Source organism: Gopherus flavomarginatus, chromosome 18, assembly GCF_025201925.1.
Source record: "Gopherus flavomarginatus isolate rGopFla2 chromosome 18, rGopFla2.mat.asm, whole genome shotgun sequence".
Classification (NCBI taxonomy): Eukaryota; Metazoa; Chordata; order Testudines; family Testudinidae; genus Gopherus; species Gopherus flavomarginatus.
In genome coordinates, this window is record NC_066634.1 from 3261997 (window position 1) to 3289812 (window position 27816).

The following is a 27816-nucleotide window of genomic DNA, read 5'->3' on the forward strand; positions in this document are numbered from 1 at the left end:
AGGAGCCCCCCCATCTTGTGCCTGTCGCCCCCACCCTCAATCCTGTTGCTCTCCAATTCACCCCTCCCCCTTGGAGCACTAGGGAAGATGGTTCACCCCGAACCCACGGACAGCCCAGCAAGGCACAGGCACATGCAGCCCCTGACACGTGCGTGAGAAAGCACGACCCGGTCTGTGTGGCAGGGTAGAGCAGGGGCTAGTGTGCAAGGTGGTGGGGGAGGGTACAGTGATGGTGCACATACAAGCAATGGCAACTGTCCTCGTGCAGGCAATGGTACAAGCCAATGCTCCAAATGTGCACATGCGAGTGATGGTGCAAGTTGGGGCCCAGCTAAGTATGCTTGTGTGGGCAATGGTGCAAGCTGGTGAGTAGCTGAATGTGTCCGTGACTGATGGCACGAGCAGATGAGCATGAGGACAATGGTGCAAGCAGACATGAAGCTGAATGTGCAGACAAGCATTGGTGCAACCCCACGTGCAACTAAGTGTCCACATGAGCAATGGTGTGATATGGCAGCAAGTGTGCACACACAAGTGACAGTGTACACTGATTTCAGTGTGCAAATGTGCAAGCTAGCACATAGCTGAGTGTCCATGTGCGACAGATGATACAGAGAGCATGGGTGCACTAGTGATGATGCAAAGGGGTGCACAAGTGAGCATGCACCTGTGTGCAATGGTGCAAGCCAGTGCATAGGCAAATGTACACGTGAGCAACAGTGTGAGATGGCGAGTGTGCATGCACAAGCGACAACATCCACTGATTCGCAGTGTGCTAATGGACAAGCTAACACCTAGCCGAGGGTACACATCGCAACAGACAGCGCACAGAGAGCACACACACTTGTGATTATGCTGGTGGGGGCACAGGGGAGCGCACACACATGAGCAATGGTGCAAGCCGGTGCACAAGCGAATGCGCACACATGAGCAATGGTGCAAGGCGGCACGGAACCAAGCCATTACACAACGCTCTCTCCCTTGCCTGCCAGCCCCCTCTATGCCCCCCCGGGATCCAAGGCCCCTTTCTTTCCAAGGGGGGGGCATTGCTGGGGGCCCATCACTCTCTGGGGTTGGGGGGGACATCGCCACCCGGCTTCTCCTTGCTCCTGGCGTCATCCATTCGGGCCTGTGTGTCCTCGGGGGGCTGGGGTGGGCTCCCCTCTCTCCTGGGGGGGCGGGGGGGCTAGGGGCTCCCCTCTCCTGGGGCGGGGGATTCTCTCATCACCTCTCCAGGAAGAGCTTGAGGGCGCGGCCAATGTTCATGCGGTGCCCGACCCGGGTGACGCCCAGGTCGATGTAATCCTCCTTGGTGAGCGAGGGCAGGTGGGAGCCGTCGATCTCGTTGTCCAGGAAGCGCTCGCGGTGCTCGCCCAGTTTCAGGTACTCCAGCCAGTCGGCCACGTCGAATTTGGTCCAGAAGGGCAGGGGCTTGGCGCCGAAGGGCTTGTCCGTGGCCGGGGGCAGGAAGTGGGTGGGCGAGAGGGAGCGGCTGCCGGAGGGGAAGTCGGGGAAGGGGCAGGGGCCGGAGGGGGGGGAGCCGCGCAGGTCGTAGATGCCGCCGTAGAGGGGGACGGAGGGCAGGATGGGCAGGGAGGAGGGCCGGGGGGCCAAGCTGATCTTGTGCTCGCTGGGCAGGGCGGCGGGGCTGGGGGCGCGGCGCAGCGCCGGGCGGATGTCGAACTCCACGCTCTTCGGGGGCTTGGCGCCCGGCCCCGCCTTGGGCCAGTTGTGGAACAGGCTGCCGGGCGGCTTGGAGGGGCCCGACACGTCCTCGGGGAGCCTGGGTGGGGGAGGGGAAGAGATGGTCACAGGGTGCTCCTCCCCCCCAGCAGTCCTCCCCCCTCCTTCACCATGCAGAGGCCAGGGCGGGACGCCCCCATGCCCCCCAGCTTTGCACGAGCAGCCATGGGGCAAGCAGCACACTTGTGGCACACGATGACGGGGGCTCGTCTGCAGAGCAGAGAAATTCACCACCTCTTGCACCCACGTGGGGAACAGCTCTGGGACGGGGATCTGCCTCGTCTACCCCCCTCCCGCCCGCCCCTGCTGGGACTCGGCCCAGGGCCCCTTCCAGCCTGGCTCCCGGAGGAGAGTAGGGCTAGAAGCCAGGACTCCTGGGTTCTCACCCTGGCTCCAGGAGGGGAGCAGGGTCTAGTGGTTAGAGCGGGGGCGGGGGGCAGAGGGGCTGGGAGCCAGGACTCCTGATTTGCCAATCTTTGTCATGTCTTCTCCCCAGGGTTACTCCCGTGGGGTTGGAGGGGGTTGCACCCCCAATACCCTGCCCCACGGGTGGGGGAGGATCCCCATCTCCCACAGGTGAATTCTCCCAGTGCAGACAAGCCCTCAGACACACAACACAATGGAGCAAATTAAAGGCAGCAGCACAGTCCTGGTGAGTGGCTGGGGAGTTGGAGCAGGAGGGGGCCTCTGTGGGGGTGCAGCGGGTGGGGTACAGATTCCTTCGGGTGGGGGCTCAGTGGAGTCCCACGGGGGGGCGAGGTCTGGGACAGAAGGACCCCCTCTCAACCCAGGAATCGCTAGGAAACCGGACACGAGGAGTGGCAGGATGCGGGAGGGCACTGGGGGGCGCGTTGGGCATATGTGCAGGGCCCGGTGCCCCCCACCCTCGAATCCCTGACCCACAGCAGCCTCCTGGGAACCCAGCCCTATGGGAGTGCGTGCGTAGGAGGGAAGGTGAAGGGGTGGACACATGCAGCGCCTGGCACGAAAGGGTCCTGTCCCCCCCCCCAACACACACACACACACACACACACACACACACACACGTGCCGGGCATGGCGGAGCGAGAAACCAAAACAAACCCAAAGCAAACATGAGTGACGGGCACGGCGGCGTGAGGCATGCACGGGGCACCCCCGGCGGTGCTGCTGGCTTCCTCCATCCATCCATCCGGCCTCCTCCGGACGCTACCTTTGGCGCTGCAGGGAGCCGGGCCGGTCGGCGCCGAAGGGGCCAGCACCGTCGGGGGGCCGGGCCCACGACACCCCGCTCATCTGCTGCAGTTTGGAGCTCAGCTCGCTGATGATGCTGGCTTTCATGGCCGAGACGGGCGAGGGCTTGGCCGCCCCGCCCTCCTCCCAGGGCAGGGTGGGCGAGCGGCGCTGCGGGGCGGGCGGCTCCTGGGCCGGGGCGGGCGTGAGGGCGAAAACGCTCTCGGCGCAGGCCGCCACCGAGATGGTGGAGCTGGTGGGGGTGGCGGGGTCACGGCGGGCGGGGAAGGGCCGGGAACGCAGCTTGCTGGGCTTCTCTGCCGGGCCCCCGAAGGCTTGGCCGTCCAGGTAGGTGACGTAACTGTCCAGCAGCTCCACCCCCTCGCTGGACAGCCCCGACATGCTGGACAGGGTGGAGACGGAGCTGATGGTCTCCAGGTGGTGGTCGCTGCTGCTCCGGCTGTCGATCTCCTCAATGCCTGAGTCGGTCACCGCCTCGGGGGGCTCGGGCGCCGGGATCTGGATGGAGGACACCACCGAGGAGAAGTTGACGTGGGGGGCCTCCCGGGGCTCGGGCGCCCCGCCCTGGGTCAGCGTGGCCACCTCGCTGTCGTAGGAGGTCAGGCTGGAGGTGGTGGAGTCCAGGGCAGTGGTGGCGGGCGGCGGTGGCGCGGGCACCGGCTCCGGGGCGGGGACGGCGGGGGGCTCCCGGCCCGCCTTGGGGGAGTCGGGCTTCTCAAAGCTATTGGAGAACTCCAGCGGCGGGGGCAGCGGCTCGGTGAAGAGGAACTCGTCGTCCACGTCGACGGAGGGAGCCGGCGGCGGGAGGACCAGCAGGGGCAGCCCGTTCTCCTCCGCCCCCTGGGCCGGCGCCGGCTCGCTCTCCTCCTGGGGCCGGCAGTTCTCCATGAAGCGCACATGCAGCTTCTCGCCCCCAGCCCCCTCCTCCCCCCGCTTCTCCCCCGCCCATTGGCCACCCTTGGGCTCGGAGGGGGCCTGGCGCCGGGGGCTCTCCGGGGGCGGCTCGCCCGCCGGCGCCCCCCACAGGCGCAGGATGGAGCCGCCTCCTCCAGAGGGCTCCGGCGCCACCTCCCCGAACCGGGGCGAGGATGGGCGGGACCTTCGCTCCTCCGCCTCCGCCCGGCCTTGCTGCAGCTGCTGGGAGTGTGATTCCTGCAGCGCCCGCTCCCGGGCCACCAGCGCCAGGCCCAGGGGCGAGCCCGGGTCCAGGATCTTGCCCGTCAGGGGGTGGATGAGGGGCAGCGCGTTCCCGCCGCCCGGCCGGGGCTGAAGCTGGGGCAGGAAGCTGGAGCAGACGGTGGTGAAGGCGCTGGTGGTGCTGGTTCCCCCATAGCCCTTGGCGGGGCGTGGCTGGTAATAGGTGCCCGGCGGCAGGGGCTGGGCGTAATTCAGCTGCAGGTAGGGCTCGGCCGAGAACATGCCCTCGTCGATGCTCTTCGAGTGCCGGAGCCGGGGCGCTGTAGCCGGCTCGGGCGCCTCGTCCTCTGGCACCTCGGTGGAGAGGAAGAGGGCGGAGCGACGGCGGGCCTCGCTGTGCCACTCCCGGTCCCGCCGTGCCGCCCCCACCAGGGCCGCTCCAAACTGGCTGGTGAAGTCCATGCTGTTGTGGAGGGGCAAGGTGGGCACCGGGGCCGGCTCTGGCTGCCCCTCGGCCTCCATGCTGCTGCCCTGGCTGCTGCGCCCGCTGCTGCTGGTGGAGGGGGCTTTGATGACGATGGTGGGGATGGCGATGGAGTTCTTCTCGGGGGCGGGCGGCGCCGGGGTGGGCGGCGTCGGGGGCGGCTGAGTCTGGGGGGCAGCCCCTTGCTGCCTCTGCTCATCCTCCACCTTGGTCTGCTTCACCAGCGGGCCTTTCCGGCGCAGCGGCTTGGCCGGGACATACATGGCGGCGCTGGCCGCCCGGGCCGGCAGGTTGTAGTAACGCAGCTCCGGGTGTGGATGGTGCCCGCGCCAGCCCCGGGCAGGCCCGGCCTCGGCCCCACGCTCCAGCTCCTGGCGGTACATGGCCAGCTTCTCGCGCCGGGCCGGGCCCTCGAAGGCAGGCGGCTCCTGGCGCAGCGAGGCTGGGTAGAGCTTGGCCTCAGCGGCCGGGTTGAAGGTGGAGCGCACGGCGGGGGTGAGGCGGCCGGTGGCGGAGGGGGGGGCGCTGTAAGGGGGCTCGGGAGGGGAGGTGGTGGGGGGCGGGGGGATGTCCTCCGAGCCGGGGACGGACAAGCTGCGGCTGAATTTCATGGCTGGGGGAGCCAGGTAGGGCTTCTCGTCCTCCGCCGAGCCTGCGAATGGACAGATGGACAGTGGTCGGCCAGGACTCCAGAGTCCCAGCTCCCAGCCCCACTTCTCTAACCCGCTGGGCCACACTCCCCTCCTAGAGCCGGGGAGAGAACCCAGCAGTCCTGGCTCCCAGCCCCACTTCTCTAACCCGCTGGGCCCCACTCCCCTCCTAGAGCCGGGGAGAGAACCCAGCAGTCCTGGCTCCCAGCCCCACTTCTCTAACCCGCTGGGCCCCACTCCCCTCCTAGAGCCGGGGAGAGAACTCAAGAGTCCTGGCTCCCAGCCCCCCCTGCTTCAACCCACTGGGCCCCACTCCCCTCCCAAAGCTGGCGAGAGAACCCAGCAGTCCTGGCTCCCAGCCCCCAGCTCTAACCACTAGACGCCACTCCGCTCCCAGAGCCATGGAGAGAACCCAGGAGTCCCGGCTCCTGGCCCCCCGGCTCTAACCACTAGACTCCACTCCCCTCCTAGAACTGGAAAGAGAACCCAGGAGTCCTGGCCCCCAGCCCCCCCTGCTCTAACCCATGAGACTCCCTCCCCTTTTCTGCATAACAAACGGAACCCAGGAGTCCGGCAGTGACAGACGCCCGTTGCCCCAGCCCCGCTCCCCTCCCAGCCTGGCCCACCTCACCGATGGATTTCTGGCGCAGCATGAGGCCCTGGGGGGCACCGGGGGGCAGGTACGACGGGCGCTCATAACTGGGCTGCCCCATCCGATGCGGCTCGAAGTTTGCCTGCAGAGACATTGGGGTGGGGGTGTTAGCGGCAGGCGAGTGAGGGCACCACCCAGCACAGGGAAGGGTTAAGGTGGCACCACAGGGCAGGGTGATGGGGGGGTTAAGAGCCCAGGATAGGGGTAGTGGGGGGGTGATGGGCAGGGGTAGGGAGGTGGGTAGAAATGACCCACTCCCCTCCCAGAGCCAGTGAGAGAACCCAGGAGTCCTGGCTCCCGGCCCCCCTGCTCTAACCACTAGTCCCCACTCCCCTCCCAGAGCCAGTGAGAGAACCCAGGAGTCCTGGCTCCCGGCCCCCCTGCTCTAACCACTAGTCCCCACTCCCCTCCCAGAGCCAGGGAGGGAACCCAGGAGTCCTGGCTCCCAGCCCCCCTCCCCTGGGGTGCCCCCTCAGCGAGGCCCAGCCGTAGGGCCCGGGGGGGGCCATGCCCATCCTACCTCAGAGGTGAAGTAGCCCTTGGGCCCCCGGGCCTTCCCCAGGGAGGGGAGCCCGCCGGAGCTGGGTCCCTCCCCCACGCTGATCGTCTGCTGAGCTGCAGCCAGGATCTCGTCCAGCTTGTCTGCGAGGGACAGAGAGATGGAGGGTGAGGGGGGCTGGCTGGGGGGGTGGAGGGCAGGGGGGAGCCTATCCTTGCCCCCACCCCAGGCCCAGATCCGGGACCTGGGGAGTCAATAAACACACACTGCAGCCAGCTTGGACTGGAGACAAGAGACCATATGGATTGTCTGGCCACTCCCGGCACCGCTGAGGTGGCATGGAACCCAGGAGTCCTGGCTCCCAACCCACCCTGCTCTCACTACCAGCCCCCACTCCCTTCCCAGAGCCGGGAAGAGAACCCAGGAGTCCTGGCTCCCAGCCCCACTGCTCTAACCACCAGCCCCCACTCCCCTCCCAGAGCTGGGAAGAAGAACCCAGGAGTCCTGGCTCCCAGTCCCCACCCCCACCGCATGCTCTGACCCCCTGGACCGCTCCCTTACTCAGTGCCATCTGATAGACCGTCCTCTTCTTCTCCGTGGCCAGCGCCGGCTCGTAATCTGCAGGGACAGAAGGAGGGAGACAGTGACGCGAGGGGCGTGGGGGGGGTCACTCTGAGTAGCGGGGGGGGGAGAGTGAGACGGGGGGAGCAGCGGAGCGGGGAGCGTGAGCTGGGGGGGCTGGTGCGTGGAGATTGGGGGAGCGTGAAGCAGGAGGAGGGGGTGCAGGGTGGCTGGGGGGGCACAGACACAGGCAGGTGTGTGGGGGAGCGGCCAGTGGGGGGGCACCGAGGCTGGCGTGAGGAGGCAGTGGAGGATGTTCATGGGCGGGGGGTTGGGGGGGGCTGTGCCCGGCCCCAGCTCACACTCACCACTTCTCTTCTTCCAGGGGGAGACTGGGGGAGACACCGAGAGGGGACAGCATTAGAGCAGGGGCTGGGGGGCCCTGGTCCCCCACAGCTCTGGGGCAGACCCCTCTGCCCCCCAAGCTGCCAGGGCACACAGCCTGGGAAAAAACTGGGGCCCTCACCCCTGTCCCACCCACTGGGCCGGGCGTCCCCCTCCCACCAGCCTCCCCTGCTGCCCCCCATCTGCACCAGGGAGTCGGATGGGGTTCCCCGGAAAGAGATGGGGGGCACTGCCCGGGGGGGGGGACGGGACATACCTTTCTCCACTGCCAGGTGCCAAGGGGGTCCCGAGTCCCAGAGGGCCAGCGGGTGGGAGAGACAGAGAGTGTGAGAGTCCTGCCCCAGAGCCCATCCCCCACCACAGATCCCTGCCCTAGCGGAGATCCCTCCCTCCCCCACACCAGAAGACCCCTCCCCCCCAGAGACCCCTCCCGGAACCGTCCCCCATCCCATCACAGACCCCTCCCTCACCCCTCTGGGGACCCTCCCCACCAGACCATTCCCCTGCCCACACCACAGACCCCTCTCCTATCCCTTTGGGACCTCCCCCACCCCACCACAGACCCCTCCAGGGACTATCAGCCCCGTCCCCCACTTCCAACTCAGAGCCTTCTCACATACCTCCCAATTCCCCCACCCCCACCCCCCGCCCTCCCCCTTACCCATCTCCTCCAGCTCAGAGGTCATGGATTTGGAGCGCATGGAGATGGCTGGGGGAGGCAGTCGTTTCGTCTGCTGGGGAGCCGCTGTAGAGGGGCAAAGGGGCTCCCAGGTGAGGGGACAGAAGGAAAGACACTGAGATCCACCCCCCACCCCCAAGCACATGAGAGAACCCAGGAGTCCTGGCTCCCAGCCCCCCCATGCTCTAACCACCTGACCCCACTCCCCTCCCAGAGCTGGGAGAGAACCCAGGAGTCCTGGCTCCCAGCCCCCCCATGCTCTAACCACCAGCCCCCACTCCCCTCCCAGAGCTGGGAGAGAACCCAGGAGTCCTGGCTCCCAGCCCCTCCTGTTCTAACCACCAGCCCCCCCTCTCCTCTCAGAGCTGGGGGTGGAACCCAGGAGTCCTGCCCCCCGTGTGGAGGAGGTATTGGGGGGCGGGGGACACAGCACCTTTCTTTCTCATGGCCTCTTCCATCTCAGGGTTCCTGGTTACCATGACGACCTTCACCATCAGGTTGTTGCCCCCCTGGCGAATCATGTTCACAACCTGCCGGTGCCCAACCTTCACCACGTTCTGCCCGTTGACCTGGGGAGCAAGGGACAGGGTCAGGGGAGACAGTGCCCCTCACTCCCGACCCGCAGCCCCTGCTCGCTCAGCACCCCCTCTTCATCTGTGCCAGTGCCCCTCACTCCCAACCTGCAGCTCCCTGCCAGCCCAGCCCTGGGCTCCCCCCAGCCCTGCCAGTGCCCCTCACTCGTGACAGGAGGGGGTGGGGAGTGACTCTCCCGTCGCTCTGAGGGGAGCGACCCCACACACACACCATTACCTCGATTAGGAAGTCCCCCATGCGGAGGCCGGCGCGCCAGGCCACGCCCCCCTCATCCACGGATTCCAGGTACTGCAGGGCGGGGAAGGCCGGGGTGGGCGTGAACTCCTCGATGGGGGTCTGCGCTGTGGGGAGAGCGTGGGGTCAGCGGCAGGAAGGGGAAGGATGTTTGGGGAATCCCTTCCCCCCCCCGCCAGCCTTCCCCCTGGACAGCTCCTCCCGCTGCACCCTGTGCCCGGGACAGAACCCCCCCTTGCCCCCCCCGAGGCTCCCTTCTGGGCTGCTCCCCCCCCACCAGAGTTACCCTCTCACCCTTGGCTCCACGCAGGACGAAACCGAACCCCTCGTTGTCCTTCTTCTGCAGCAAAACCGTCTTCTCCTTAATGATGTAGTCACTGCAAAAGGCGGGGGCACATCAGGGGGGGCTCATGAGCGCTCATCGCCTCCACCCCACACCACAGCTATGGACCTCACTGCACACTAGGGACACTGGCTGCAGCCTGGAGCCTTGCTGCATGCAGTGCGCTCTCACTGCGATCACCCCCTCTCCACATGCAGTGCGCTCGCATTGCAAATGCATGGAGCACAGTGTCCACTGCAGGGACAGACCTCACATGCCGGGAGCTCACACTGCGCTGACAGACCCCACATGCTGCATGCAGTGCACTCACAAGACCTCCCAGCTGTGTGCAGTGCCCTCTCACTACAGTCACAGACCAGCGAAGTGTGCTCGCACTTCAGTTAGATGCCCCCGCTGGGTGCAGTGAACTCTAACTACAATCACATATATCCACTGTGTGCAGTGAGTTCACACAGCAATCACAATCCCATCATGTTCCAGTGTCCCCAACTCACACTACAATCACAGCCCCACACATGCGGTGTGCAGGGTGATCGCAATGTGATCACAGCCCCTCTCCCGCACCGCATCCCAGTGCCCTAACCCTGAGACTGTAGGGAAGATGGGGTCCATGCTGCCCACTGCTGGGCCAGAAGCAGTTGTGTGCAGAGCGCTCACACTGCACACAGACACCATGTGCTGCATACAGTGTGTTCACTGTCATCACAGAACCACACTGCAATCAGACACCCACCCCTTTCGCACTGGAATTACATGTCCCCCTCTATCTGCAGTGTGCTTTCACTGCAATCAAAGATACCACACACCACTTGCAGTGAATGCTCCCTGCAATCAGGCCTCCCCGCCCCACACACTGTTTGCAGTGCACTCAATCACAGATGCCAGACATGTTTTGCAGTGCACATTCACTGCAATCACAGACCATCTGCTGTGTGCTGCTACTGCAACCACAGATCCAAAGAGGGTCCAGTGAACCTTGCTATCACAAGACCTTCCCTCTCCTCACTGCTTGCAGTGAGTTCTCACTGCTTCCATGGCGAGCACAGCTCCCCCGGGGCACTGCCAGCCCATACTGGCATCACCCACCTTTAATTGCCAGTAGCCTCACCCCTAGCTGTGTCGTCCCTAGGGGACCCACAATCTGCATTTCCCTCCTGTCTGAGCAGGCCCCCAAGCAGCCACCTCCAACACTGGTTGCACATCCTGTGCACCGACCCATGCATACTTGCAACAGACACCCCTTCCCCCATCCCAAGATTTGCGCATTCTTGCCTGTTCACGTACACCCCTACCCCCACATAAGGCCACACACACTCACATCCCTCCCTAGAAGCTCTCTCACACACACACAGCTACACACAGAGAGCTGGCTATGTGCACACACACACACACACACACACACACACACACAGAGCTACACAGAGAACTGGCCACACACACAGCTGGCTATGCGCACACACACATACACAGAGCTGGCTACACACAGAGAGAGCTAGCTACATACATACACAGCTATACACACACAGAGCTGGCTATGTACGTACACACACACACACACACCTGAGCTACACACACACAGAGCTGGCCATGCACACAGACACATACAGAGCAGGTTACACACACAGCTGGCCACATACACACACACACACACACACACAGCTGGCCAGCTGGCCATGCACACACACACACACAGCTACACACACACACACTGGCTACATGCACATACAGCTACAGAAAGACAGAGCTGGCTACATGCACACACAGCTACACACACACACAGGCTACACGCACACAGCTACACACACACAGACAGAGCTGGCCCTACACACACACACACACAGAGCTGGCTACACACACACACACAGCTACACACACACACTGGCTACATGCACACACTGGCTACAGACAGACAGAGCTGGCTACACACACACGCAGGCTACACGCACACAGCTACAGACACACAGACAGAGCTGGCCCTACACACACACATACACAGGCTACACACACACACAGCTGGCCACACGCACACAGAGCTGACTACGTGCGCGGCGCGCACACACACACCGGGCTGCGCAGAGCCCAGGCCGCCAGGCCCGCGGGTGGGTGAGGGGCGGAGGGGGGGGAGTGACAGTGCTGGGGCCGCAGGGGAGGGAGGCGCGCAGCGCTGCGCCGAGGCTGCGCGGAGCCTGCGCTGCGCGTCCCCCCCGGTGCGCAGCGAGCGGGCGGGCAGCGCGGGGGATGAATGACTGGAGTGAATGGAGCTGGCTGTGAATGGCGGGCGGGCGGAGGGAGGGGGCGCTGCGCTGCGCTGCGCGGGGGGGGCCCTACCTGTAGATGTACCAGACGCTCCGGCGCCGAGGCCCCAGCGCGGGCCAGCTGGAGGAGAGCGGGGGCTGGGTCCCTGCATCGCGCCCCGCCATCGCCAGGAGCGGGGGGGGGGGCGGCGGCGCGGGGGGGGGGCCCGGCGGCGCGGGAGGGGGGGGGGCGCACAATACTCACATCATGGCCCCCACCGGCTGCGAACTGGGGCCGGAGCCGGGCGGGCAGCGCCGGGACTGGGGGGAGGGGGGGTTGGGCTGAGTGGGGGGGGGCAGGACGCGCAAGGCAGAGACGCTGCTGCGCCGCCGCTGCGCTCCGGCTAGCCGGCTCCGTTAACCCCTTCGGCTCCGGCGGGCACCGACCCGGCCGCGGGGAGGGGGAGGCGCAGAGCCGCGGCTGGGGTCCCCGGATATCCTGCCCCCCCGCCGCCCCACAGAGTCAGCCCGTCCCGGCGCCGGGCCCCCGGTTATCCTGCCCCCCCCGCCGCCCCACAGAGCGAGCCCGTCCCGGCGCCGGGCGAGGGGTCCCCAGAAATCCAGCGCTCCCGCCCCCGCCCCCCGAGCCAGCTGTGTCCCGGCGCCGGGCGAGGGATCCCCGGATATCCAGCCCACCCCCCCCCGCCCCAGAGCCAGCTGCATCCCAGCACCAGGGGAGGGGTCCCCGTAAAACCAGCCACCCGAGAGGGTCATAGCTCGGCCCCAGGCGAGGGGTCCCAGGATCCCCAGCCCCGCCCCACTCCAGAGAGGTCGCATCTCTGCTCAGCGCTGCGGGGGGGGGGGGGTAGAAATGTGCTGGATTCAGGCATCCACCCACACACTGGCTGTCCCCATCTGGCTCCCCTCTGCCCCCCCATCACAAGCTCCCAGCCCCACTCACACGCCCGACCTGCACTTTCCAGCCCCTGTTCCTTACTCTCCGGGCTGATCCCAAGCCTCCCGCCCTCAGAGCCCCCCCAACACCCAGCCCGACCCCCACCAACACACATCTCCATCACAGGGGGGCAGGAGAAATACCAGAGCTCCCTGCCCCCCATCTCGCTGTGCCCCCCACATGCCCTTCTGCAACTGCCCGCTATGCCCCTCCCTCCAAACACACCTTGTGCCCCTCACCCAGCTGCCCCCTACCCCGACCCCCCAGCCAGCCTCACTTCCCACCCCCAACTCCACTCACCCAGACACCTCGGGCCCCATCTCACCACCCTGCTGGGTCAAAGCATCGTCTGCGTGGTCATGGGTTGGCTCCCAGATGCCCCCGCGCCCTGGCGCCGGGTGAGGGGGCCCTGGGGGAGAGGTTCCCCACAGGGTCAGGGCAGGGGGAGGTGGGGGTGTGTCAGCCTGGAGCCCAGCTGGAAAATCCTTTTCATCAAATGGGTGAACACAAACTGGGTCACACACCCCATGGTGCAAGGAGGGGTGGCACATGCTGGTGCAAAGGGGGTGTCCGGGGCAGGGTCTCCCCAGGGGGCATCTGACTCCAAGTGACACCCCCCTCGCTCTCCAAGAGGCCCAACCACCTCACCTCCCCCCCCCCCCAGCCCTAGATTCGGCAGCAGCCCGAGCGTCAGCTCGCCTCAAGGACGTTTGCCGGGATGTGGCGCGGAGACGGTGCCCGCGCCCGAAACACCCGAGCTGGGATGTGAGAGTCCTTGGGGGGTTGGGGGGAGGAGTGCAGAGCAAATCAAGGTGAATGCACAGCTTGGTGGTGGGGCAGGGCGAGCAGGGGGCTGTGGGGTGGGAGTGAGGGGCACTGGCAGAGCTGGAGGGGCTGTGGATCACGAGTGAGGGGCACTGGCAGAGCTGGGATGGGGGCAGGGCTGGGCTAGCGGGGCTGCGGGTCAGGAGTGAGGGGCACCGGCAGAGCTCGGGGGGGCTGGTGGAAGCAGCGTTTCTGGCTCCCCTCCCAATACCAGGTTCGGGGGGGGGCTCCCTGCTGTGTCCCATCTGTGCTGGCAGATGGCGAGCGGCCCATCGGGCCTGCCAGGGAGGGGGGAGGGGGGAAATGTCCCCGATGCCCTTGGAGGACAGGACACAGTGGGGCAGACAACCCCTCACCCCCAGAGATGTGCCCCCACAGTCATTCCCCTGAGCTCTGGGCCATGCCCCCTCCCCACTCTCTGCAGCCTGTGGGGTGATCTGGGGATAGAACCCAGGAGTCCAGCGCCCCTGGTCCCCGCACAGACGCCTGGCACCTGCCCTGCCCCCCAGAGCCTGGGTTCTATCCCCAGCATGGTGGGGGTGTGGGCGTCTGCACTATGGGGCGGGGCTGCCTCCTTGCCCCGAAATATGGAGCCCATGTTCTCCCGGTTCCCAGCCCGGGGCCCCTTCTGGGATTGGGAGAGGGGTGTCTCTGAGGTGCCGCACAGAGCGGACACCATGCTGGGCTCCTAGCCAGATAGAAAGGGACAGTGCCCCCCCCAGCCCCTAGCCAGACACTCCAGTACCGACCCCAAACCCCCAGCACCCCAAACCTCCATCCCTCCCACACCCTGACCCCCCCTCCTGACTGACCTCCCCAGAGCTGGGGTCTCTCCTCGCTGTCCCACAGACCCAGCCCAGCCTGCGATCGGCCCAGGCAGACAGGGCCTGGGAAGAGGGACTGGGGCGGCATGAGGGGGGGTGACCCCGGGGGGGGCTGTGACCCCGCAGGGGGAAATCTTACCTGGGGGCGTCAAAGCTGTCATAGGACCCCACCGTGTAGTGTCGGAAGAGGCGCTTGGCCTTGTCGCTCCGGCTCTCTGCAGGGGAATGGGGAGGTGAGGGGGGGGACACCCCCCAGCCTCCCCCACTTCCTTAACCCTGCCCCCCATCCCCATGCAGCGGCTGCCCTCTGCCCGCCCCCATGCACCTTCTCTCTGCCCCCTTCCCCTGGCCTCCCCCCACTCCTGCTATCCTCTGCCCCCCCACATCCCCCAGAGATGCCCCCAGCTGACGGCCCAGGGCTCCCCCCCACCACGTTGTTCCCCCAGAAGCATTTCCCTTCTCAGCCACCAGGTGCCAGCAGAGGCTCGGTGCTGGCGGGGGGGGGGGTGAGGAGACTGACCCTCCCCAAGGGGCATGGCGGGGGAGGAGGCAGCAGAGGGCAAAAGGGGGGAGCAATGGGGAGAGGGGAGAAAGGTCCGAGTGGTGGGGAGTAGGAGGGAGGGGGGACAGCTGCTGGGTGGGGGGGGCAGGGGGCTGGTACCTTGCTTTCCATCCTGGGACTTGGTCTGCACCTCCTCCACGCAGTCCGAGGGGAACCAGCCGACCCGGCCCTTCACCTGCCCCTCCCAGAACCCGCCTTCGCCCACGCTCAGCACTGCAGGGAGAGCACGGGTCAGAGCAGGGCCCCCCCAAACCCCATCTGCCCCCCTGTGCCCCCATCCGCCCCCCTGCACCCCCACACGCTCAGCACTGCGGGGAGAGTGCGGGTCAGAGCAGGGCCCCCAAAACCCCCTCCACTCCCCTGTACCTCTGTCCGCCCCCCTGCATGCTCATCACTGCGTGGAGAGCACGGGTCAAAGCGGGGCCCCCCAAAACCCCATCCACCCCCCTGTGCCCTCATCTGCCCCCCCTGCACCCCCACATGCTCAGCACTGCGTGGAGAGCGCGGGTCAGAGCAGGGCCCCCCAAAATCCCCATCTGCCCCCCTGTGCCTACATCCACCCCCCTGCGCCCCCACACACTCAGCACTGTGGGGAGAGCATGGGTCAGAGCGGGGCCCCCCAAAACCCCATCCACCCCCCTGTGCCCTCATCTGCCCCCCCTGCACCCCTACATGCTCAGCACTGCGTGGAGAGCGCGGGTCAGAGCAGGGCCCCCCAAAATCCCCATCTGCCCCCCTGTGCCTACATCCACCCCCCTGCGCCCCCACACACTCAGCACTGTGGGGAGAACGTGGGTCAGAGCGGGGCCCCCCCAAAATCCCCATCTGCCCCCCTGTGCTTCCATCCACCGCCCTGCACCCCCACACGCTCAGCTCTGCAGGGAGAGATGGCTTCCCTAAAGCCCATATGCCCCCCTGTCCCCCCAAACCCCTATCCACCCCCTGCACCCACACACATTCAGCACTGCAGGGAAAGCGCGAGTCAGAGCAGGGCAGCCCAAAACCCCCATCCACCCCCTGCACCACCACTTGCCCCAACAACCCCCAGCATCCCCGCACACCTCGCACGGCTGGGACAGACTCTCCCTGCAGCAGCCCCCCCTTGCTGCCCTCAGCCCCCCCAAACCCCCGCAAGCCCTGACCCAACAGGCACCACACCCCTCCCATGCAGAGAGCGAGCCTAGAACCCACCACGCTCCCCTAGACCAGCAAACACTCCCGCACCTCGACACACACCCCAGCGCCCCCTCTCAGCACACAGCTGGGGAGAGAACCCAGGAGTCCTGACCCTGGCCAGTTCCCCCCCACCCCATTGGACTCACCCCCTTCCCTGGGGACAGACCCCAGGTCCCAGTCCTGCACTCGAAACATGTACCCCCTCCCTGAGATAGAACCCAGGCGTCCGGCAGCATACCCTTGATCTTCTCGCCCTTGCTGAGGGACAGCTCGCCCTCCGCCTGGGCCTGATAGGGTTTCATGGCCATGAAGGTTCGGCCCGGCACGGCTGAGTAAAGCTTCCGCTTCATTCCCCGGCTGTTCAGGGTCCCACCCGCTGCCGAGTCCCTGGGGAAACCGCTAGAACTGCAGAGACACAGAGAAGGCATGAACCCAGGAGTCTGGGCTCCCAGCCCCCCCTGGCTCTACCCACTAGATCCCTCTCCCCTCCCAGAACCAGGGGGAGAACCCAGGAGTCTGGGCTCCCAGCCCCCCCGGCTCTACCCACTAGATCCCTCTCCCCTCCCAGAGCCAGGGGGAGAACCCAGGAGTCTGGGCTCCCAGCCCCCCCGGCTCTACCCACTAGATCCCTCTCCCCTCCCAGAGCCAGGGGGAGAACCCAGGAGTCCAGGCTCACAGTATCCCCTGCTCTAACCACTAGATCCCTCTCCCCTCCCAGAGCTGGGACAAGAACCCAGAAGTCCGGGCTCCCAGTCCCCCCCAGCTCTAACCACTAGCTCCCACTCCCCTCCTGGAGCCAGGGAGAGAACCCAGGAGTCCTGGCTCCCAGCCCCCTGCCCAACCCACTAGACCCACTCCCTGCCCAGAGCTGGGAAGAGAACCCAGAAATCCTGGCTCCCAGCCCACCTACCCCCACCCCCATTCTAACCAGTAGACCCCACTCCCCTCCCAGAGCCAGGGAGAGAACCCAGGCATCTGGGTACCTGGGGCGTCCACGCTGCTGCCTCTTGCCATCCTCAGGGTGGCGCCCGCGGGAGGGGGAGCGGGTGCGGGCACCGCGGGGGCTGCTGGCGCTGCGCAGGGTCCCCGTGGCGATCTTTGGGGCCTGCACAGCCACCGTGGCCGGCGGCGGGGGTGCGGCAGGGGAGCCGTACAGCATCCAGTCTGGCACGTTCATGCTGGTGTCACTGTTGGCCCGGAGGAGGAGGTGGGGGACCCCCAGACTGCGCCCCCCGTCTCGGCGCCGGGCTGCGTACTGCGGGGACTCCTGGAACGGGACTGCAGGGCACAGCGTCAGAGCAGGGCACCGGGGAGGGGGGGAGATGAGGGGAGACACAGGCTTGCAGGGGGGGTAAGTCAGTCCTGGGAGGAAATACTCTGGAGGGGGCTGGGGATGGGGCCAGACCCCAGGGAAGGGAGCTCTAGCCCCAGCTCCATGGGGTGCCAGCTATGGCAGATGTGGCCGGAGCTGCCACCCTCATTGCCAATTCTGCCCTGGGAGGGGGGTGAAGCTGCACCCTCTCTGATTGGCTGCCCTTCCCCACTGGCCCCCCCTTCTGGGGATGGGTAGCCAATCACAGGGGCTGAAGAAGGCAGACAGAGCTCTCCCTCCCTGACTCTCCCCCGCAAGCCAACCCCATTCTCATAGGCGGGGTGAGGCACTGTCCCCCAACACCAACCTGGGAGGGGGAACCCCACTACAACCCCTCCCAGGCCTGGAAGAGGGGGGTGATGAGCCCCAAGGGCTGCAGAAGGGAAGGTGGGGCTGGGGAGGACAGAATTGACGGGGGCAGAATTGGGGGGGGGGGCCTGGGGGTGGACATGGAGGCAGGAGCAGTATTAAGGGGGGCTGGGGGGCGGAACTGGGGACAGGAACAGAATTGAGGGGGGCTGGGGACGGAACTGGTGGGGGGCTGGGTGAGGGCAGAGTGATATGCCGGGAGGCAGATGTGGGGTGAGGTCTCCTGCAGCAGGGGGTCCAGATCCCGCTACCCAAGACATTTGACAGCCCACCTGCGGGGGTAGGGGTCAAATATCAAAACACCGCCCTCCCCCGCTCTCTTATCTTGGTTTTCTCATTGTCCCCTGTCAGCTGGGGTGCGATGCCTGATTTTTGAACACTGGGGGGGCTCTGCACGGAGGGAGCTCTGGGGGGTGGGGCCTGTGGGTGGTGATCTCCCTGGGGTGGGGGCATGGTCGGTGGCTGAATGCTGGGACCTCCCCAACTCACCCACATCAGCGTCCCGGTGGTTCTTGATCAGCTCCCCCAGCTCAAAGTTCCCAGCAATCACAGCCACCTGGGGGGGGACCATGGGGGGGAATGGATCAGAGCTTTCCCCCCCTTACATGTCCCCCCAAATACCCTCCTGCACCCCTCAAGCCAGGCATCCTGCCCCACAACCTCCCCTGCACCCCACCACTCCACTGCACACCCCCTCCTCCTGCCCCCCCCAAACACACACACCTGGAAAGGCGTCTGGCCACTGTTGTTCTTAATCTCTTTGTTGGCCCCCCGGTAGAGCAGGATCCGGGCGCAGCTTTCCTGCAGGAGGACGAGGGGTGAGAGGGGGAGTGTTCTGAGGGGGAGAGGACAGAGGGGGGGTTGTGCAGTGGGGGACGGGCACGGTCTCACACACGCACCTTGTTGTAGAGGGCACAAATGTGCAGCGCCGTGTTCCCGGAGGCGTTCTGGGCTCCCGGCTCGGCCCCGTAGAAGAGCAGATGTTCTAGATGCTGGGAGTGCCCGTGCTGGCAGGCCTGGGAGGCAAGACAGAGACACACATCAACGGAGGTGTGGGGGGAGGGGGGTTGAATGGGTCACACCCTGCCCCCCTTTTCCCACATGGGCCAGGCAGCTCCAGGCCAACAGGTGGGTGAATGTGGGCTGGGGTTCCTGAAACAATGTGGGGTCCAGAGTTGAGGGGGGCACAGCATGGTGCAGGGGGGTCCTCGTCATGGGGGTGGTCGTACTGGTGTGGGGGGGGATGAGACACCATTGCAGGGGGTCTGGCTGGCTGGGTTCTCATGAGGGAGTCTCGCTGAGAGGGTCTCTTTTTGGGGAGTGGGGGGGTGTCCTCATCGGGTGAGTCCTGGGACCCACAGGGGGGAGAGACAATTCTTGATTTAGTCCCAAGTGGCACACAGTCTCTGCTCCAAGAGGTGAATGCAGCTGAACTGCTCAGTAATCGCACCCATAACACGGTTATATTTGACATCCTTGAGAGGTGGAGGGGAAACACCAGAAAAAAACCACCGCAGTATTAACATGAAAATTAAAAAGTACAGTCACAGGAGCGAAATGCCTGCAAACTGCATGGGAACTTTCTAAAACCACTGTAATACAGGCTCACACTATATATACACCCCACATTCAAGAGACAGGAGGAGGACTAAAAAATGCCACCACGGCTAAACATCAAAGGAAGAGAGGCGATTAGAGACATCTTTTCAAAATTGGAAGTCAAATCTTCCCGAGGAAAAGAAAAAGGAACATAAACTCTGTGTCAAGTCAGTTGTCGAAGCATAATCAGGCCAAGACAGAAGTTGAAAGCAATTACCAAAACACACACACACACACACACACACCCGAGCTGTAAGTACATCGGAAGCAGGAAGCCTGGACAATCGAGGTGCTGATGGAGCACGCAAGGAAGACAAGGCCGTTGAGGAGAAGCTAAATGAATTCTTCGCGTAGCTCTTCACTGCAGAGGGTGTGAGGGAGATTCCCCACACATGAACCATGCTTTTTAGGTGACAAATCTGAGGAACTGTCCCAGACTGAAGTGTCAATAGAGGAAGTTTTGGAACAATTCCAGTAACAAGTCACCGGGACCAGACAGGAATCACCCAAGAGTTCGTAAGGAAGTCAACTAGGAAACAGCAGAAGTATGGACTATGGTATGTAACCTATCGCTTAAATCAGCCTCTCTGCCAGGTCACTAGAGGACAGCTAATGTAACACCAATTTTTTTTTAAAGGCTCCAGAGGCGATCCTGGCAATGACAGGCCGTTAAGCCTAACTTCAGTAGCAAATTGGTAAAAACTCTAGTAAAGAACAGAATGATCAGACACACGGATGAACACACAGCTTTTGTAAAGGGAAATCGCACCTCACCAAACTATTAGAATTCTTTGAAGGGGTCAATGAATACATGGACAAGGGTGATCCAGTGGATATGGTGTACTTAGATTTTCAGAAAGCCTTTGCCAAGGTCTCTCACCAAAGGCTCTTAAGCAAAGTGAGCTGTCACGGGATAAGGGGGAAGCTCCTCTCACAGATCAGTCACTGGTTAAAGGATAGGAAAAGGAAAATAATCAGTTTTCACAGTGGAGAGAGGTAAATAGTGGGGGTGGGGCAATGATCTGTACTGGGACCAGTGCTGTTTAACATACTCATAAATGAACAGGAAAAACGGGTGGCAGATGATACAAAACTACTCAAGATAGTTAAGTCCCAAGCAGACTGCGAAAAGCTACAAAGAGATCTCACAAAACTGAGTGACCGGGCAAGAAAATAGCAGATGAAATTCAGTGTTGATAGATGCAAAGTAACGCACATTGGAAAACAGAATCCCAACTCCGCATCCAAAATGACGGGGTCTAAACTAGCTGTTACCACTCGAGAAAGAGATCGGGGAGTCATCGTGGATAGTTCTCTGCAAACGTCTGCTCAAAGTGCAGCGGCAGATAGAAAAGGGAACAGATTGTTAGAAACCATTAGGAAAGAGATAGATAACAAGACAGAAAAGATCATAATGCCTCTATGTAAATCTGTGGTCCGCCCACATCTTGAATATTGCGTGCAGTTCTGGTCGCCCCATCTCAAAAAAGATACATCGGAATTGGAAAAAAGTAAAGAAGGGTAACAAAAATTACTAAGGGTACGGAAGAGCTTCCGCATGAAAAGAGACAGTTAACGGTGGGGGGGGGGGGGTGAGATATGACATCTATAAAATGGTGACTGGCGTGGAGAAAGGGAGTAGCGAAGCGTTATTTACCGCCATTTGCGTAACACACAAATGAGGGGTCACACGATGAAATTGACAGGCGGCCGGATTAAAACAAACCGAGAAGTGAGTAGTTCTTGCATGCAATGCACAGTCAACCTGTGGAACTCCTCGCCAGGGGATGTGGTACAGGCCAAAAGTAGAACTGGGGTTCAAAAAAGAGCTAGATACCTTCACGGAGGGTGGATCCATCAATGGCGATTAGACAAGATGGTCAGGGGGCAAGTCCATGCTCTGGGTGTCCCTAAACTTCTGACTGCCAGGAGCTGGGATTGGATGACAGGGGATGGATCGCTCGAGGGGTTCCCTATCTCGGGTTGTCTTTCTAGGGAAGGGGGTGTCCCTGTCTGCGGGCTCTGACCTGGTGGATCTCCTGCCAGCCATTCTCGTCCATGGTGCCGATGTGGGCTTGGTTGTAGAGCAGCAGCTCGCAGCAGCGTGGGTCACCCCCCACCATGGCTGTGTGGTACAGGGGGGTGAGGCCCCGACGGTCCTTGTAGTTGGGGGAGCCCCCAAGGTCCAGCAACGCCTGGGGAGGCAAGGAGCAAAGATGTGAGTGGGGGAGTGAGATGGGGTGGCAATGTCCACGCAGGCACACTGCAGACGCTGTATGCCCGCTGCATCAGTGTACATGGCGCACACAGCACAGCACACTGAATACGCACTGCACAGCACCCACTGCATTCTCTGCATGCCCACTGCCTCATCGCTCACTGCACAGCGCACATTATTTGCTGCGTGCCCTCTGAGTCAGTACCCACTGCATTCGCTGCATGCCCACTGCATCAGCACACACTGCACAATGCACACTGCATACGTGGTGCATCAGCACACACTGCATTTGTTTCATGCCTGCTGCATCAGCAAACACTGCCTGTCCACTGCACCAGCACACACTGCATTCACTGCATGTCCACTGCATCTGCACAGCACACACTGCTGACACTACATGCCCAGTTGCCAGTCCATAGTGCACTGCACACCCACAACATGCATTGCATACACTACATTGCATATGCACGAAACACACTATTCGCTGCATGCTGGCAGCACTCATGGCACATCCATCCCACACTGCGCGCAACCAGCACACCCTGCATATACACTGCACATGCAGCACTGTACATGCGATTCACTGTCGCTGCATGCCCACTGTGCTGGCCCACACTGCACTGCATGAGCACTGCGTGCCCGCCATGTCATACTTTATTCCAAGACAAAAAGGACTCGGTTAATGCAGAGCCCTGGTGGCTGGGTCCAGAGCAACAAATGCGGTGACACTCAAACCTCTGACAGCCAGGAAATGCCATGGTACAGCTCGTGCCCACGCAACCTCCACAATGACTGCCTGGGTGTAAATCATGCTGGTAGAATCTCTCGACCTTAAGAAATGCTGGGGTGTTTCCAGGGGACTGTGTCTGCAGACCCCCTCCCGCCCCCGAGGCACAGCACGTTACCAGGGCACCCAAGTAAGCGTACAGATTTGAGAGCACTAAGAGTCATCATTGAAACAGAAACAGCTTGTCTGCCTTAGCTATAGCAGAATGGGTGCTTCGCAGTATTACACACACACACACACACACACACACAGACCAACACTCGCTGCACCATCACACGCTGCACACATCTGCTTCGTCCACACTGCAGGCACACCGCAATGCACACTGCAACAACCTGCCCAGTGCATGGTGGGTGTGCGCACACTGCACCAGTGTATTTCACGCACACCACAACAACGCACACTGCAACAACCTGCCCACCACACAGTGCGTTTGCACACTGCACTCGTGTACTGCACATGCACTGCAATGCCCACTGCAACAACCTGCCCACTGCATGCTGCAGCCACCACACAGTTCCATCCACACGGCACCTGCTCTCCGCACAGATCCTTTAGCCACACTCATCCCGCTCTGGGCCCCCCAGTGCCAGGTGCAGGCCGCCCCGGTGCAGCACGGTGAGGGGACGTGGCAGGTTCTGTACCGTCAGGGCCGCGTAGCGCCGGGTGCACACTGCCCGGTGCAGCGCGGTGGCTCCGTCCCGTGCCCGGAAATCAATGTGCGCACCCCCGAGGCACAGCAGCCGGATCACGTCGACAGTCCCCTCTAGCTGGGCTGCCAGCGTCAGGGGGGTCTCTGCAGGGGAGGAGCACAGGACAGGCATCACCGCCGAGGCAGGGAGGGCGGGACGAAGAAAGCCCCCACTCCCTCCCTGCACCCGGCCGCAGACCCCCAGGCCCCCGTCCCTACACTCACCCCCCGTGTCTGAGTCGTGGTAGTTGGGGTCTAGGCCCTTGTCCAGAAGCCGCGCCACCTTCTCCGCTGCCCCGTGCTGCACGTACTCCAGGAACTTCTTCAGGCCAGTCTGTGGGGTGGGGGTGGGGGAGCAGGGACAGGTGAGAGACTGGGGGGGCCTTGGGGGACCCAGTTCTCAGGACGGCGGCTGGTTGACGACAGAGGGCAGTGCCAGGTCAGCACGGTCGGTACCAGGCCGCCAGCCCTGGTACCAAGCTGGGGCGGGCAGAGGTGAGTGGTGGGCAGGGAGGGGGAAGGCTGGGGGGGGACACTGAGGCGCAGGGAAAGGCAAGAGCAGGGAGGACAGACAATGGGAGGACAAGGGTGAGACCGTGGGTGGGGCACCGTGGGCGTGGCCAGGTGGGCAAGGGTGGGGCAAGGGGTGGGGCCAGGCCACTCACCTTGGTGTGCAATTTCGCCAGCTGCTTCTCATCCAGGTTGGTCTGTTTGTAAACCCGGGTCTTGTAGCGGAACTGGGGGGAGGACGGGAAAGGGGGGTCACCTCAGCTGGAGAGTCTGACCCTGTGACCCCATAGCCCCTCCCCCATGCCTAAGGCCGGCCTCGCCCACAAAGCCTCTCTCCCCTGTGTCTGTGGCCCCTCCCCCTTGTGCCCAGAGCCCCACCTCCTCCCACAAAGCCCCTCCCCTTGTGCCCAGAGCCCCACCTCCTCCCACAAAGCCCCTCCCCTTGTGCCCAGAGCCCCACCTCCTCCCACAAAGCCCCTCCCCTTGTGCCCAGAGCCCCACCTCCTCCCACAAAGCCCCTCCCCATGTGCCCAGAGCCCCACCTCCTCCCACAAAGCCCCTCCCCATGTGCCCAGAGCCCACCTCCTCCCTCAACACCCCTAACCCTTGGGCCCAGAGCCCCTCCCCTGCCCAAGCCCCTCCCCTTGCTCCTGTAGCCCCTCCCCTGCCCATCAAGCCCCTCCTCTTGCTCCTGTAGCCCCTCCCCTGCCCACCAAGCCCCTCCCCATTGTGCCCAGAGGCCTCCCCCCGCTGCCCTGGTGGGGTGGGGCACCTCGAGGTAGGGCACGCCCTTCTCGAAGCTCTGGGGGTAGTCACGCAGCAGCCGCTCCTCGTCCAGGAACTTGGCGTCCCGCCCATTGGTGGCCGGTTGGAAGAGCCCGTAGTTCAGCACGTCCTTCAGGCTCTCGTTCAGAGTGCAGAGGATCTGCTGCTTGGCCACCCAGATGGCCGCGTCGGGGTTGAAACGCAGGCATTTCTGGGGGGAGGGGTTGGGGGGGAGAGAGTGGGCAGGGAGGCCTGAGTCCGCGGGTGGGGGTGGTGTGGAGCATGACAATGCAACCACCTCTGGAGTGGGGGCTGCTTAGATGGGGACCCCTTCCCTGGCTCCGGGAAGCGGCCCCTCTGGGACAGGGCCCAGGGGCTGAGTAGACAGGGACCCCTCATTGGTGCTGGGCCGCGGCTCCTTTGCAGTGAGGAGCTGGTTATATGGGGACCTCTCAGCTGGTGCTGAGATGCGGCTGGCTCTGGGGTGGGGCACAGGGGCTGCATATATGGGGCTCCTTCGCCCTGCATTGGGATGCGGCCCCTCTGGGGTGAGGCATGGGGGCTGTGTACATGGGGATCCCTTGCCCTACGCTGGGATGTGGCCCCTCTGGGGTGGGGCACAGGGGCTGCATATACAGGGACCCCTCACCTGGCGCTGAGATACAGCTGGCTCTGGGGTGGGGCACAGAGGCTGCGTATACGGGGTTCCCTCGCTCTGCCCTGGGATGAAGCTGGCTCTGGGGTGGGGCGTGGGGGCAGTGTATATGGAGATCCCTTGCCCTGCGCTGGGATGCGGCCCCCCTGGGGTGAGGCACGGGGGCTGCATATACAGGGACCCCTCACCTGGTGCTGAGATGCAGCCCATCTAGGGTAGGGAGCTGGTTATATGGGGACCCCTCGCCCAGCGCTGAGACACAGCCCCTCTGGGGTGGGGCGTGGGGGATGAGTATACGGGGACTCCTCGCCTAGTGCTGGGACAGGGCCCCTCTGGGGTGGGGCATGGGGGCTGGGTATATGGGGACCCCTCACTGGGAACTGAGATGCAGCCCCTCTGGGTAGGGTGTGGGAGCTGGGTATATGGGGATCCCTTGCCTGGCGCTGGGATGCGACCCCTCTGGGGTGGGACAGTTTACAGGGGGACCCCTCGCCCGGTGCTGACTGTGAGGGAAGTGCCCCTCTGCTGGGACCCCACCCCATTCCCTACAGCTGAGGCCCCTAGTGGGAGCCTGTCCCAGCCCCCCCAGGCTCAGGCAGGGGCCTAGGCAACCGGCAGTGCCAGCAGAACCGGACCCGTCGCCAGGGAGATGACAATGGGTGATCCATAGCAACCGTTTCCATGGTGCGCCCGTGAGCAGAGAGGGGACGGATTTGGCGGTCAGGACCACCCCCCAGTGCCCGGAGCAAGAATGGGGCCCACCCCCTGCTTGTGCGGGAGGGGGGAGTCAGAGACAAGGCCCAAGCGGGGGGGGGGCACATGACAGACAATAGGGGGCCAGGTGCCCATGGGGAGGGGGGAAAAGGGGCAGGCACCTGCAGGGGGCACAGCTCCTCTGCACTGCAGCTGCCCCCCCAGCCCCAGATCAAACGGCCCAGCGGGCGGGGGGGTTGGCTGACACTGGCTCCGTGCCCTGAATTCTCAGCTGGGGTGGGGGGTGAGTTTGCTCCAGATCCTGCTGAGTTCGGGATTCATCCAGTTCCGCTAATGACCCCCCCAGGGAATGGGGGGAGGGGAGAAGGGGGAGGGGAGCGGAGAATGGGTGGGGGAAGGGAGAAAGGAGCCATAAGGGGGGGAATACAAGGACAGAAGAAAGGCAGACATGGGGGAGGAGGAGGCTGGGGGAGGGGATGGGGGAGCAGAGAAGCTGCGGGAGGGGTGGGGCTAGTCAGGGGGAGGAGGAGCTGGGGTAATTCTCCCCCCACCAGACCCTTTTGTGGGATAAAGAGAAAGGGGCATTTTCCATGGAGGACCCTCCTCTGGCTCCTTCCTCCCACCCTGCTGCACCGTGACCCCCCTCATCACCACGTGGTGCAGGTCAGGGATGTCCCCCCCATAACCCCGTCATCGGGGGCGGGTTGGGGAGCCCCCCCCAGCCAAGCTCCCCCCTCACCGTCTGGTGCAGGTCGGGGATGCCGATCCGAAAGACCATCATACTGAAGCGGGCGTCGTCGGGCACCGACATGGGGGGCCCCTGGGTCCTGCGGTCCAGGGGGCCAGGGCTAACGCCGGGGGGGGCCGTCGCGGGAGCTTTCGGAGTCTGATTCCCCCTCGGGATACTCCGAGACCCTCTCCTCCTCGCTGGACCCAGGGCTCCGGGGCATCGTCCTGCATCACAGGCCAGCTGGTGGGGGGCAGGAGGGAGCAGAGAGAGAGATGGGGGGTCAGCATGGGGGGCAGAGGGGAGCAGGCTGCCCTCCCCGACACAGCCCTATGCACTGAGCCATAAACCTGTCCCCCTCTGCTCTCCCCTGCCCCACTTCACCTCTCCCTGACCCTCCCCAGCCCCGGTGAGTGACTTTGTGGGTCCTTGTCCCAGTTCCGCTCAGCGCCTGGGGCCCAGCAATCTGGAGCAGCCCCTCCCAGAGTCCCGCACCTCCCCCCCACGCCCTGGGACATCTGCCCCACTTTCCTCGCTCCCGCCACTGGCTAAAATTAGCCCGGGAAGGACGGAGGAATCGGAGCGGTCAGAGCCCTGGGCCCAAACTCTGCTACCCCCCGCCGAAAGACATCTGCCTCTGGGGCGGGGGCTGTGTACATGGGAACCCCTCGACTGGCGCTGGGACATGGCCCCTCTTGGGTGGGGGCTGGGTACACGGGGACCCCTAGCCCGGTGCTGGGACATGGCCCCTCTGGGGTGGGGCTGGGTATTGAGGAACCCCTCGCCCGGTGCTAGGATGTGGCCCCCCTGGGGTGGGGGTTGGGTACACAGGGACCCCTCACCTGGCACTGAGACACGGCCCTCTGGGGTGGGGGCTGGGTGCACGGGACTCAGCACTGGGACACGGCTCCCCTGGGGAGGGACACAGGACTGGGTACACAGGGACCCCTCACCCGGTGCTGGGACACGGCCCCTCTGGGGTGGGGGCTGGGTACACGGGGACCCCTCGCCCGGCACTGAGGTAACATTCTGGGGATCTCGGACTCTCAGCCCAGCCAGGCACAGCTCAGAACCGTGTCCGCAGCCCCACCCCATGGGAAGGTCCCTGGGAAGGATCCTGGGGATGGATGTCAGGATGTGTAAACGGGAGAGAAGATTAGATACATACACAGACAGACACAGGATGGGGGTGGGGGGGCGATGGGACGGCTCCACGTAAACAGAGGAATAGAGAGATGGGTGCGGGAAGGGACAGAGGGAGGGGTGTGCATGGGGTGGAAGGGCAGATACAGGGTGCAGGGATGGAGGGACGGGTGGATGGAGGGGTGCACACGGGCGGAGAGACAGACACAGGGCGCAGGGTCAGAGGGAGGGAGGCTGGAGGGAGGGAGGGAGGGGTGCACACAGTGGCAGAGGGGCAGACACAGGGTGCAGGGTCGGAGGGAGGGAGGGATGGATGGAGGGATGGATAAAGGGAGGGACAGAGGGATGATGGATGGAGGGATGCGCACAGGGGTGGAGGGACAGGCACAGAGCGCAGGGACAGAGGGAGAGAGGGAGGGAAGGAAGATGGATGTGCACAGGGGCGGAGGGGCAGACACAGGATGCAGGGTCGGAGGG

General features: G+C 64.0%; 1 protein-coding gene across 1 annotated transcript; it reads right to left on the reverse strand.

The window, feature by feature from the left end:
• Positions 1–26436, reverse strand: SHANK1 (SH3 and multiple ankyrin repeat domains 1). Its single transcript, XM_050928163.1, is given in 25 exon segments — positions 1–1783; positions 2826–2942; positions 3004–5248; positions 5878–5980; positions 6419–6540; positions 6959–7015; positions 7327–7350; positions 8025–8108; positions 8476–8611; positions 8853–8977; positions 9165–9247; positions 14191–14266; positions 14713–14826; positions 16028–16194; positions 16773–17067; positions 18020–18086; positions 18254–18331; positions 18430–18546; positions 21157–21324; positions 22779–22930; positions 23051–23159; positions 23491–23562; positions 24108–24311; positions 26209–26325; positions 26327–26436. Coding segments are annotated over 25 exon segments (5484 nt in total). The 5' UTR covers positions 26420–26436; the 3' UTR covers positions 1–1224.
• Between the last annotated feature and the right edge of the window lie 1380 nt (positions 26437–27816).